General features: G+C 36.9%; 1 protein-coding gene across 1 annotated transcript; it reads right to left on the reverse strand.

The window, feature by feature from the left end:
- Positions 1 to 7,692: 7,692 nt before the first annotated feature.
- LOC121156860 (olfactory receptor 5AC1-like) lies at positions 7,693 to 8,616 on the reverse strand. The gene has a single exon (XM_040980844.1). The coding sequence runs from the start codon at positions 8,614 to 8,616 to the stop codon at positions 7,693 to 7,695; it is 924 nt and encodes a 307-aa protein (XP_040836778.1).
- Positions 8,617 to 14,623: the final 6,007 nt, after the last annotated feature.

Below are 14,623 nucleotides of genomic sequence, written 5' to 3' on the forward strand. Positions count from 1 at the left end.
TTTATCTCAAGGGATGGGCATTTGGTGCAGTAATCAGGACAGTCACATTTCGTATGTCAGTGTGGCTAAAGTCCATACTACACCCCTTCCAGTGCAGCTTCCTGCAATACTTACATGAGGAGTCAGCAGATCATTGCTCATGGAATTGGATCCTTGACATCCACAAGCAAGCTCTAAACTGAGTTACAGGCTTCTGGCTTTACCCTAACCCAGCCACAGATGTTATGAGAACTTGGGGAGTGAGCCAGTAAATGGATGATTCTCTCTTCTCTCTCTCTCTCTCTCACTCCCTCTGTCCCTCTCAAAGTGTGTGTGTGTGTGTGTGTGTATGCGTGTGCACCCATCTGTCTGTCAGACTTGAAAATTAAAAAATGAAAATAAGTCCCAGTGTAATAGTTTTGTGGCTAAATCCACTCCTTGAAACCAGGATCCCATATGGCTGCTGGCTTGTGTCCTGCCTGCTCCACTTCCTGTCCAGCTCCCTGCTTGTGGCCTGGGAACGAAGTCAAGGATTGCCCAAAACCTTGGGACCCTGCACCCGTGGGAGACCAGGGAGAAGCTTCTGGGTCCTGACTTCAGATCGATTCAGCTCTGGTCATTGTGGCCACTTGGGGAATGACCTAGCTTACAGAAGATCTTTCTTTCTGTCTTTCCTTCTCTGTAAAATCTGACTTTCCAATAAAAATAAATAGATCTTTAACAAAATGAAATTAACAGCTTTTAAAATTCAAGATATGATCTATCTTGTCTATATTTATTAAACTATCTCCTAACTCCACCTTCTACAATAGCTAGCAGTCTTCCAATTCATTTTCAAACTGACCAAATTGTACAACAGCATTCTCTCAAAGTTAAAATTTGCAAGTTCCTTTTGCCCATATGATATCAGCTAAAATTCTTAACAATGAACATCCATTTGCTAACTACATACTACTGTGGGACATTTGTGTACTGAGAATTTGTAGCAATTAATGCAACACTCACTGTATTTTCACATCCTAGCATTTTAGTGGAATGCTTCAATGTAATTTATCTCTCCTTCTTGTAAAGTGTAATGCACAGATCCTGATTGAAAGATACTCTACTTGACAATTCAGATTGCAGCATGTCTTCTACCTTGTCGCTCATGTGTTTTCCACACCTGGCTTCCCTCACTGTATTCTCATGTGAATCAAACTGGAAGGATCAAATCAAATCAAAGCCAACAGAGGATGAGGAACTTACCAGTCAGAAGCCTAGCTGATGTCTTACTCTCAGTTCTAAAATGAAGTGAACTATAAGAGAGTGCTTACTTAGAGATAATCTGGATATTGTTCAACAACTTCTTTAAAAATACTTCCTGTAATAGTTACGTGTCAGTTTTACTTTTCTTTCCACATATAAGTCATTCCCACCCTTTCCATAGGGATTGAAATCCAATTTCCGACTAGCTCCTATCTCAGCAAAAGCCAGGAACTCTTGGTGATGCTCTTCTTTCCAACAAATACAACAGCAGTTCATGTTCTTTGTCCAGATGTTAGTATTTTTAAACACAAAAATTTGTCTAATGATATGTTTACCCACTCTCATTGAAAAAGTTCACAATTTCTGTTAAGATTTACCTGCAACTTTATGTGCAAGCGAATCTTTAAAAAGTGTCCACAGTTTTATCAAGTTAACAAACGAGCACAATGTAACAGGCTGCTGGTCTGAAATGTTCAGGGAATGAAGTTTCTTCAAACACAGACAAAAGTTAGCTTAGTTCTAGAGTAATTTCATCACTGTATACTGTTATTCATTACAGGTGCCTATGAAGTAATTTTGATCCACATTCACTATCGAAACGGATGTTTTCATATCAGCGGTCACATGTCCCACACTAGGTATTTCACTGTAGTGTTCCAATAAGAATAACGTATCTGGTAAATTAATAGCCATTTGCATTGCAACAGCAGTAAGTATGCCCTTTTCTTCCATTATAAGTCATGACCCATGTGGTTTTTGCAAGGACTAGAATGTTAAAATAAATAGTCACAAAAGCACCATGACAGAGTTCTTAGAGTGCAGCATTGATCATTGACATTAGACCAAGAAGGCTTGATCTGTCCCTATAAAGATGTAAAGTTTTCCAATCGCTGGCGTTAGCACAACCCGCAGTTCTCATGTAGAACCCTCTGGAAGGCTATTTGAACAAATCTGATTGTTCTCATTTAGACTACTGTAAAGAAGGATGTGGGAATTTGTGCTTTACATATCAGAGAAACTGACTTAGTCGCCTTCACTGAAATACTTTTATCTGCCAAATATATAACTATCAGGCTTCTTAAAATTTTTAAAACAAACACTCAGAAGAAACAAATAAGTGTGTTTATACTGAATTGCTCTTGAGTTGTTGTTGATTGCCTCTTAACAAATATTTTAGGTGGGCCCAGCAGCGTGGCCTAACGGCTAAGGTCCTCGCCTTGAACACCCCGGAATCCCATATGGGCACTGGTTCTAATCCCGGCAGCTCCACTTCCCATCCAGCTCCCTGCTGTGGCCTTGGAAAGAAGTCCCAAAGCCTTGGGACCCTGCACCCGTGTGGGATACCCGAAAGAGGTTCCTGGCTCCTGGCTTTGGATCGGCATAGCACCGGCCATTGTGCTCACTTGGGAAGTGAATCATCACATGGAAGATCTTCCTCTCTGTCTCTCCTCCTCTCTGTATATGTGACTTTGTAATAAAATAAATAAATCTTTAAAAAAAAAAAAACAAATATTTTAGGTATGGAAATCTTTCTTTAGCTTCCTCAATAAAGTGGCAACTTAGTTTTCTCCATGGACATTTTCACGCCTCTGTTACAAAGAAATTAAAAAAAAAACAAAAGAAGCAATTAAGAGCTGATTTAAGATAATTCAAACCAAAATTAATAAGATTTTTGAGGAGTCAGACATTACAGAATTGTTTTTGAAGCAATAATGAGGAAACTATTTAAACTTCACAATGATTTACTATTATAGTATGTTTCATGAAGGAGGAGAAAAGAGATTGTCTATACCACTTTGGGAAGCCCCTCAGTTCTATATATGATATCACAGACACCCAAAATAAATCATTCAAGTCATGGCTTTCTCTGCTAGAGGTTTCTTGGTCCTGATTTTCATTGTATTTTATTGCATTGTAATAGCAATTACATCTTTCTTTTCTCCTCAGCAATCTGAGAACATGACAAAACAGAGCTGCTTACTCTGTCAGCAATATTAGTCATGCTGAGCAAGTTGTTGGAATGGAGAGTCAAGTAGTTGCTGTCATTAATGAACGCCTGCCATTAGAGGGCTGAAACATCAAGCCAGGAGCCAGTATTGTGACAGACCAGGTCAAGCCACCATATGTTATGCTAAATAACATAGAGTCCCTGATTCAAATCCTGGCTGGTGCACTTCCAATCCAGCTCCCTGCTAATGTACCTAGGAAGGCAGAGGAAATAGCCCAAGTACTTGAGCTCCTATACCTATGTGCGAGTCCAGTAGAAGCGCCTACCTTTGGCCTGGGCACCAGCCAATGTGACCATTTGGAAAATGAGCCATTAGATGGAAAATTTGGTCACTCACTGACTTTTTCTCTTTCTCTTGTTCTCTTGGTCTTAATATCCTCTCTCTCTCTCTCTCAACTTTGATTTCAAATCAATAAAAGTAAAATTTTTTTTTAAACAAAAATAAGCAAATCCATTGAGTTCTTCTGGATGTCTGAATCTGATGGCCATCATTTAATGAATGAGTAGTTCCTGAAAGGTATTTAAAACCCTAAAAAAAAAAAGAGCATAGTTTCTTAAAATAAATAAAAATATAATCACTTGAACGTGGAGTAAAGCGTCTTCCTGGGGGTGATGGCCTGTCATTACTGAGTATTGGTTTGATTACTAGTTGCTTCATTTCTAATCCAGTTCCCTGACAATGCACATAGGAAAGAAGTGAACAATAGCTTAAATGTTTAATCCCGTGCCAACTGGATGACAGCCCAGACAGGTGGTAGTCCAGGCTTCTGATTTCTTCTTTGGCCCAGCCCTGGCTACTGTAGTTATTTAGCAAATAAATTAGCAGATGGGAGATATCTCTCTCACTTTCCTTGTCACTGTGCTTTTAAATAAATTAAATATTTACAGAAGAAATAGAATCACCTATGACCCACCAGCAATCGTGCTACTTGGTATGTAACTGAAGATGAGATTGACTTCAATTTCAAAGAGATATCCTCACTTCCAAGTTCACTTTAGTGTTATTTACATCAGCCAATTTGTAGAAGCATGTTAAATAGTCACTGACAGATGAATGGATAGCAACAATTGGCTAGTGGATGGATGGATGGGTGGATGGATAGATGGATGGATAGATAGATTTGGACAGAGATAGCTATAGATATCTGAATATTAAAACTTTGTAATCTCAATATGCAGTGGTGATTCTCATTTGGAGAAAGTACATAAAATAAGATGATACAACATTGTTAATAGATCTCCCTTCCTATAGGGTATAGAATTAAATTTTAACCATTTTCATAAGGACAATTATAAGTCGCCTTGTGTTTAAGAAGTGAGAATAAGTAGATAAATAGATAATACTTGGGATTGGGAAATATGCAGTTTGGGAAAGTTTCCTGGAGTTACAATGTTAGTAACAATTAGATATAGGAGAAATTTGTGTGGGTAACTTTAGAGTTAAATCCCAAAATTGTCAACTTCATGATTGTGGAATGATGAATCCTGGGGAGGGCACTCCAGTTAACTACCAAAAATACAAATGAGAATTTTTTTCAGATGATTATGAAAAATATGAAGCTGTGCCCTTAGTTACATCCACAGTGTGTCCACATTTTGTTAGATTAATAAACAAATAGCTGAATGAAATTGTAGGACCATATCATATTTTTATGTATTCAACATTCTGTATGTAACATTTTGTACACTGCTCCATAATGCATTGAATCATCATAAATTATAATGAAATGATTAGAAAATAAAATATTTTAACTATGATTCCAATAGTCTCATGATGTCATCTGCCTTTTGGGAAAACTTCTCCAGGACATTCTTTACTTCAAGTCAAGTGTGGGTTGACAGTCCGAAGGCCAGAGGGAGGGCTTACTGTTTGAAAGAAGTAGGTGCCCATTTCTTGACTGGCTTGTTTGTTTTGGTTTTTTGGTTGTTTTGAAGTTCTTTGTATATCTTGGAAATTAGCCCCCTATCGCCTATGTAGTGTGCAAAGATCTTCTCCCACTCTGTGGGTTGCTTTTTTACTTTGTTGATTGTTTCCCTTGCTGTACAGAAGCTTCTTAGTTTGATGAGGTCCCATTTGTTTATTCTGTTCTCAACTGCTATTGCTTTTGGTGTCCTTCTTAGAAAGTCGGGACCTACTACTAGGTCTTGCAGGGTATTTCCTACATTTTCTTGCAAGAGTTTGAAGGTTTCTGGATGTAGGTTTAGGTCTTTTATCCATGTAGATTGGATCTTAGTGTATGGTGACAGATGTGGGTCTATCTTTTTGTTTCTACAGGCTATCAGCCAGTTGTCCCAACAACATTTACTAAAGAGGCCTTCCCACTTGCTTGGACTGTCATTGGTCTTTTTGTCAAAGATTAATTGGCTGTATCTGTGTGGGTTCCCTTTTGGTGCTTCTATTCTATTCCATTGACCTTCCTTTCTATCTTTGTGCCAGTACCAGGCTGTTTTGATAAGGGATGTTTTTCTTTTTCTTGATTTCTTCTATGACCCATCACACACTCATGAAAATATGATTCAGTCTCCATATGTTTATGTATTTTCTAGAATTTGGTAGTAATTTCCAGCTTCCTTCAAATGTTTGACAAAAGATACATACTGTGATTTTTTTTTTAAACATGAAGATACAGAAACCTTTATTTGATGAATGATAAGCTGTGAGACTCAGCCAGCACCAGTCTCCCAAAAACAGGAGAAAAGCCCAGAACGAAGCGACTTCACTACTTCATTCTACCACAATTTTAGAAATAAACTATCCTTCATTTTCCCCAAATTATTGCCAAAATACCAAACTCTGGAATCTGCCACACTCATTATGTGAGGCCGAAACTACTCTGAGACCAAACCGGACATGCCACAGAGGGAAAACTATTGATTACTTTTCTTTATGAACATCTATAAAAATGTCAACAATGGGCAAATTGAATCCAATTACACAATAAAAAATTTTCCTCAACATAGCAAGTAAAATTTATCTCACAGATGGACAGGATGGTTAAATATATAGGTATTATTTTTATGTGTTTCTCCACAGTGAAAGTCTGGCACATGTCTGTTAGATCCCTTTGGTCTGGCACTGCAAGGCAGGGAATGGAACTAATGAGCACTTGGATCCTTATTGCACTGTTTCCAATCTAGCTCCCTGGGCCCAGCACAATAGCTCAATGGCTAAATCCTTTCCTTTCAAGTGCTGGGATCCCATAAGAGCACCAGTTCGTGCCCTAGCTGCTCCATTGCCCATCCAACCCCCTGCATATGGCCTGGGAAAGCAGTAAAGGATGGCCCAAGGCCTTGGGATCCCACACCCACCTAGGAGATCAGGAAGAAGCTCCAGGTCCTGGCTTCGAATTGGCTCAGCTCTGGCCATTGCAGTCACTTGGGAAGTAAACAAGCAGGATGGAAAAATTTTTCTGTCTCTCTTTCTCCTTAAATCTGATCTGCACTTCTAATATTACATATTAAATTCCAATATGAAAAAATGTGAAAAATTGTGCCATTCTCAGTCACTAGTTTACTTACTTGTATTTAATTAAAAGTTGTACATATGTTTATATACAAACATGTTTATATTTATAGTGAAAATTCATTAGCACAATTTTTCAATTTCAGCTCTATATGCTAAACCAGTTTCTTGTTGCTAGCTCTTCCTTGCATTCTGCCTGGTCAAGTTGACGTCTACTAAGACTTTTAGGAACAGAAATAGAAACAAAATACTGAAAATGAGACCATTTTTATTAAACTAAAATGTTCCTAAATTTATTAATTATTGATTATCATGCTTTATTCAACACCCCAAATTGAACAGTTTATATAAATGTAAACTAAAGTTGTTGCTGCTTTTGTTGTTTCACTCTTTAATTCAGGGCAGAATTAAATTTTTTTCAAAGCTCCAACAATTGTTTAGACCTTTTCGTTGTTTTTCTAATTTTTCATAAATAGTACTTTTCAGTTTGGGAATATTCTCTAGCAAAACTCAAAGCTTAACTTTTAGCAATCTATGGAAGTCATCATGTTTGGCAGCACCCACAAAGCCTTATTAACTAGTGGGTATACAGGGACTGGATTAGGTTGCGTTGATGTAAGTAACAAATCACATATGGAAAGCTCAACTTGAGATAGTGTAAGTAAATATTTCTCGATATTTCCTGGTATAATTTCCAATTACTACTGATAATTTTGAAAGTCTCTAAAAGACTTTTAATCGTGAAAATATAAGTGCTCAAATATAAATGGAATCCAGTGTTTTCAATAATACAGTTATGGATAATGTTGCTCAATGTTCACAGGACTCAATACAAGGAAAAACAACAAAACTAAGTATGTTCATACAGAGCACATCAAATCCTCTGATCACTAATAATGTGTTTAAACTAGCAGAGCTGCACATAAACTTTGGAATATTTGTTTCCCAGCAAACGATAAAGAAGAAATACTTTAGACATTATCTCAAATCAATTTATTTATTTATTCATTATTTTTCTCAAGGCACCTATGACCTCTTTATTCCTCAGGCTATAAATAAAAGGGTTCAACAGGGGAATAACTATTGTATAGAACACAGAATACATTTTGTTCTGCTCTTCAGTGGGTACTGACCCAGGATGCACATACATAAGGAAGAGAGTGCCATAGAACAAAGAGACAGAGAGCAGGTGGGCACTGCACGTGGAGAGGGCTTTACTTCTGCCCTTCTCAGATTTCTTCTTCAGGATGGCTAAGAGGACACAGGTGTAAGAGATGATAATCATCATAAAAGTGGAGACTTGTATTAATACAGTAGCAATTACCACCAGGACTATATTAATAGTAGGGTCACTGCAAGAAATTTTGAACAGTTGCAAAATTTCACAGTAGAAATATTGTATGATATTGGACCTACAGAAAGATAATCTTACTAGTAAACCCACATGAATGGCTGAATGAATGAAACCAATTACAAATGATCCACTTATCAGACAAGCACATAATCTGTTGGACATTACCACAGAATAAAGCAAAGGGTTACATATTGCTACAAAGCGGTCATAAGCCATCACAACCAGGAGGAAACATTCTGTTGTTGCACAGTAACCAAAAACATAAACTTGAGCAACGCAGTCAGAAAAGGATATTTCATGATTCTCTGATAAAAAGTTGATGAGCATCGTGGGAGTCACAGAGGAAGAAGTGCAGGCATCTGCAAAGGCTAAGCTGCCAAGGAAGGAGTACATGGGGGTGTGAAGGTGGGGATCCTTACAGATGAGAGCCATCAGTCCAAGGTTGCCCACCATGGTGACAAGGTAGACCTCCAGGAGCACCAAGAACAGGGGTTTCTGCAGCTCTGGACGATCTGTAAGTCCTGTGAGGATGAACTCATTCACCAGAGTCTTGTTTTCTTCTGCCATGGCTGACCTAGACAATTATTAAAATGAAATAAGTGAGGAAATGATCACAGGAACAGTGACACTTTTATGTAACCACCATGATCGTTTTTAAGTGTATTCATTTTTATTGGAAATGTAGATTTTACAGAAAGAAAGACAAAAGGAAGTCTCTTCCATCTGTTGGTTCACTTCCAATTGGCCATACTAGCCATAACTGAGCTGATCCAAACCCAGGAGCAAGGAGCCTCTTTCAGGTCTCCCATGCAGGTACGGTGTCCCAAGGCCACGGGCCATCTTCCAGTTCTTTCCCAGACCAGAAACAGGGACCTGGATGTGGAAATGGATCACCCAAGGTCTGAACCAGTGTCCATATGGGATCTTGGCACATGCAAGGTGAGAATTCTTGCCACTAGGCTGTCACGCCAGGTCAAACCATCATGTTCTTAAGATGTGCCTCTCATTTTGTTAGAGGTTTTAATTTTGAATTTTATTTGGCTACTTTTATCTACATTCAAGATTCCCTGTAATAAAAAGCTTGAAATAACTCAAGTGACATGCAAATTTAGTACCATTCCCTTTTTAACAAAATATCTTGTTATGGCACATACTCATCCTTAAAAGAAACAAATCCATTTTCCTCAATGAAATATAAATAGTAAGAGTACTCAATAAAACTTAAATATGTATAAAGATGTGATAAAAATCAATAAATCAAACAGCAATGTACCAGCATAAAAAGAGACACTTAGATCCATATACACAGAAATTTATCAGAAGGCATAGTTTTTCTATCCAGTGGGAAAGATTGATTTATTTAATGGAATCAGTTGGCAGTGTTGTCACCTTCAGCATATAAACAATCTGCTTAACACCATCAATATTGTCCAATATTTTAGAAGACATTAAAATAAGAATTAGATAAATTCTTATTCAAAAGAATAAAAATGCATTGTAAAGACATAGCTACTCCACAACTTTGTGTATTGAAGTGTATGTAATAAGTAAAGAAATATATTCTGTAACTTATAAGAAATAGGTTTGTGTCTGTGATAAAATAATATTAAAGCTTAAAAGATGAAAAGAAACTTTAACTTAAAGTCAAAATGATCAATGTGCAAAATGAAGAGGTCCAAAGCTCTGTGTCATTCACATACACATATATACACACAGTTCTCTTTTCATAGATTAGATTGGCAGAAATTAAAGTATATTTAAAAATGATGCTGGAATAAAGTTAGGAAAGAACACTCACATACCACTTATGCAAACTTCAATTGCAACAGATATCTTGACACTGAACTTTACAGAAGCTCAATTTTTTGAATAACAATATATTTTCATTCATTATACATATATGTATTGGTTCTTAAAAATAAAAGGACCACTACAGAAAGAGAAACACACAAATATCTAATGTATTACAGTTTAGGATGATATAGGCCAGACATATCTAATGTAGAGAATTCATATTATGGATATGAATACAGCCATGAAAACAAAAAGGCTATGCTAACTTAAATGAAAATTGTCATGGCATGTGTTTATCTTACAAGAGTAAAATACAGGGCAAAATAAAGAAAACAGTCTTATTGAAAAATAAACAATATACATCATGACCAGCATTGCATGATGCATGATGAAGATGAAGAACTATATATCTAAATCATACATTTATATATATGATACATGTATATCTAAATATCTAAATATAGATATAACAAGGAAAACTATATAACACAAGAACTATATATCTAAATCATATATCTATATATGATATATATACCTAAATATAGAAATAACACAAGAAATCATCATCATTTTCTAATGGACAAAATTGAAAGACGGACTTGAACATTGAAATTAGTTCTGTTCCTTTTTTGTACAACTACAGACTTTTCTGCAATTCCACAAGATACAGATTTAATAGAGTGATAAGACTTTTAGAGATCTTTTGGGTAATTTCAATGATTTTCTCACTAAATTTATTACTAAGTCCTATATTTGTTGTCATTGCTAATAATAGAACATTTAGTGTTCACACAAAGCTAAAAGATGCAGGGGTTTTTTCATGATTTTTAAGCAGTCTACAAAAGAGATCCAAAAAGTATTCTGGCATACATAGAAAATTCTATATTATTTTAAAAAAATTAATACATCAGGATGAATTATACAATTTTAAAGTCATTCTTTTCTATACTTAGTGAATAGGACATTTTTACTCTCAGAAAATATGATAATACTTAGGTTTCTCTATTGTACAGATATAAGCAAAGATCACCATAAGAAACAGTTGTGAAACAAAAGCTTGTCATCACTAAAACTGAATGTTTGAAAATTTTTACTTTTAGATGTTTATCCATGGAAAGCCCTAGTAAGCACAATGCATTCACATTGTTAATTGTTAAGTGTAAGAATTCTTTCTTAAATAAAATAGTCCAATTTCTTTATAACCTCTACCATGGCATTGCTGATATTCCTGGTTTCATTCCCTCCAATGTGCAATAGAGTGAATTAGCTTTGTAAATTTTTTTTTCACAGATTATGTGATATATAAGACACACACACAAAAAAAATCTATTGAAGACACCTGTAGGGACGTTAGGCCATATCCTCATGATTCAATTAAATTAATAAATTCTTAGGCATTTAGCCTACAAACCATAGCAAGTAGTTCTCATTCTGAAAAGTTATAAACAGTTGAAACTTGAACAGCATAACTATTATATCCATTTAACAAAAAAAAATCTAAAAATATCAGCATCAAATTGTGTTGATATTTTATTAGCATAACAAAATCCTCTACTCGGCCCGGTGCCATAGCCTATTAGCTAAAGTCCTCACCTTAAACGTGCCAGGATCCCATATGGGCGCCAGTTCTAATCCTGGCTGCCCTGCTTCCCATCCAGCTCCCTGCTTGTGGCCTGGGAAAGCAGTCGAAGACTGCCTAAAGCTTCAGGACCATGTACCTGCATGGGAGACCCAGTAGAGGCTCCTGGCTTCAGATTGGCTCAGCTCCAGCCATGTGATGAATTGGGGAATCAATGGATGGAAGATCTTCCTCTCTGTCTCTCCTCCTCTCTGTATATCTGATTTTCCAACAAAAATTAAATAAATCTTTTTAAAAATCCTTTATTGGGCCCGGCGCAGTGGCGCAAGTGGTTAAAGGGCCTTGCCTTGCACGCCCGGGATCCCATATGGGCACCGGTTCTAATCCCGGCAGCCCCGCTTCCCTTCCAGCTCCCTGCCTGTGGCCTGGGAAAGCAGTGGAGGACGGCCCAAAGCTTTGGGAACCTGCACCCACGTGGGAGACCCGGAAGAGGCTCCTGGCTTCGGACCAGCATAGCATCGGCCCGTTGAGCTCACTTGGGGAGTGAATCATCGGACGGAAGATCTTCCTCTCTGTCTCTCCTCTCTGTATATCCACCTTTCCAATGAAAAAATAATAAAAAAATAAATCTTTAAAAATCCTTTATTACTAAAGTTTACTAAGGTTTATACTATTATAATGATACAGGGAAAATCAGGGGACAGAAATGGGGAGGTGGAAGGAGAAAAACCTGAGCTGATGATATTATATCATGAGAAAAAGTTTTAAATACATAAAATAAAACTTAAAATAAAAACAAAAAGATAAAGTTTATTTTTTCCTAATGATAGTATTAATGACAACTAACACATCCAGATGGGGCATTTACTTTTGACTATCCAGATTTTAGCTGATTGTAAATATTTATATTACCTAGGATTTTCTTGGATATTTTACTATCCTACACACAGATTACTAAGCTATAATTAAAAGTTCATGAAAATCTCTATATTCTCACCCAGTGCTACAAAATGTTGAGAAATCAGAGTTGCATTTTCTTTCCGGAAGTAACATAAAATTTAGAGTAACAAATATTATTTGTGTACCAATTCTTGAAAACTACAAGCTAGAGGACTACATTTCTTTCTTCTATTTTCAAACCAACTCTTTCTTTAAAAAAGAAAAAAGACACCCCTTTAATGTTCCCAATAGACACTCCATGGGATGAAATTAATTTATTCTACTGGGCATTATGAGCTAATCATTAACTCATCCTACTCAACTAGCTACTACTATTAAAAATTTTACAAAATCCCTGTGGCCTCACTCAAAAGGCATGTGTATAGATACCACAAAAGAGAGTTTAGAATAATCTTGTTTCCTTCTTTGTAGCTCTTGATTTGCAACAGGTCAACTACAAGTTGAATCTATGTGAATTTAAATGGAAGTCAAGTCATCGGCATTAACATGTCCCAAATTGAGGTTGAGTTTTCCACTATCTCACTTTCCAAATGCAATGTTCTCCTAGTGCTTTCTGACTCAGAGAATGTGGTTACCAGAAAGCAGTTATGCACATGATGAAAAAGACACATAAGCGTGACACTAACTTTAGCCTTAATTCTGTTGTGGAAACCGCTTCCAGTTCCTCTGGATTTTACTCATTAAAGGTGTGCAAACTGCAGCCAATTCTTTTAATAGCCATGGTTTATCGCAAGGTTGGGAATTTGGTGCAGCAGTTAACTTACAGCTTGAGCTGTCCACATCTCACACAGTGCTGCCTGCTTCAGTCCCAGCTATTCCCATCTGCCCTCCCGCTAATACTCAAACTGGATGATGGCTCAAGGGTTTGCTCTCCTGCCACCTGCAAACTGAGTTTCAGGTTCTCAACTTTGACCTGATCCAGTCCTGAATATTACATGTTTGGGATTTGGAGAACAAACTAAAAAAGGAAATTTCTCTTTCTCTCTCCTCTCTCTTTCTCTTTTCATATCTTGCCTAGAGTTATTAAACAACTTCCTTACAATATGATCTATGACTGCTAACATAGTCTTCCAGTCCATTTACTGACCACATTGTACTTCACCTCCCCATAACAACAAACATTATTACTACCTATAAACATTTCTAAAACTCTACTCCCTGTGGACAATCTCTCAAGTTAAAGTTAACAAACAACTATTCCATGGACAAGGATAATAGCTAATATTCTTTAGCCTGAATATCCATTTATCTATGCTGAAAATAGACCATAATTATCTCTACATCACTGAGTATCATGTGAGTACTCAATATGTATACCACTTAATGTAACACTCACCGCATATGCATAAAATCCCCAATATTTTTACTGGATTGCTACGTACAATTCAGTTCTCCTTAGTTTAGAGTGTAATGCACAGGGTCCTAACTGAAGGAATAGTCTACGCCACTCAATAATTCAGAGTCTTAGATTCCTTTCACCTGGTCACTCAAGAATTTTTTAGCAAGTAACATCCACTGGAGAGTTGACATTCAATATGGGCCACGATTCTGATCAGCTCTCTGGCAATGGCCTGGGAAAGCAGCAGAAAATGGCTCAAATACTTCTATTTTTAAAATTTGGATTGTTAAAGCAAACAAAAAAATTAGAAACCATATTCAGTCATGTCAGTATTAACAAAACCTGGATAACACAGGGCTTTATCACTAAGATCACGGGTCATTCAGCACCAATTACATAAGAAGCTGAATTATGTCCAATAAAAGGTGCGAAGGTTAATAATGCAACAACTAAAGACAACACATAAGGTCAGGGTATTCCTGTGGTTTCAGTTAACTTTGCTGAGTATCATTTTAGAATTAACGTCCTAATCTTTCCTGAAAAATGAGACAGGTTAAGAGGAGAACATTGGTGGAATGATGAAATAATTCGGTTACTTATGTTAGAAATTATAAAATAAAGCCTATCCCTGTATCACTTGCAATTTAATTCGTTAAATATTATGTAGTTATTTTTGGCTATAGTATTTCCATCAGTCATTCAGAAGTTAAAGCTTCTATCCATTCAAAAAATCTGACAATCCTAATCACCCATCCTTCACGGCCCTACGAAGCCCGCCCCTGGCACAAAACAGGCACACGCCCGGGGATGTGTGTAACCTTTCTGTGTGCTATTCCCTCCTCTGCCCAGGACTTCCCCTATTCTGCTTGGTCCTGCCCCCTACTCTTCTCTGCCCTTTCCTC

Source organism: Ochotona curzoniae, unplaced genomic scaffold, assembly GCF_017591425.1.
Source record: "Ochotona curzoniae isolate NIBS_2020 unplaced genomic scaffold, NIBS_Ocur_1.0 contig_3498, whole genome shotgun sequence".
Taxonomy (NCBI): Eukaryota; Metazoa; Chordata; class Mammalia; order Lagomorpha; family Ochotonidae; genus Ochotona; species Ochotona curzoniae.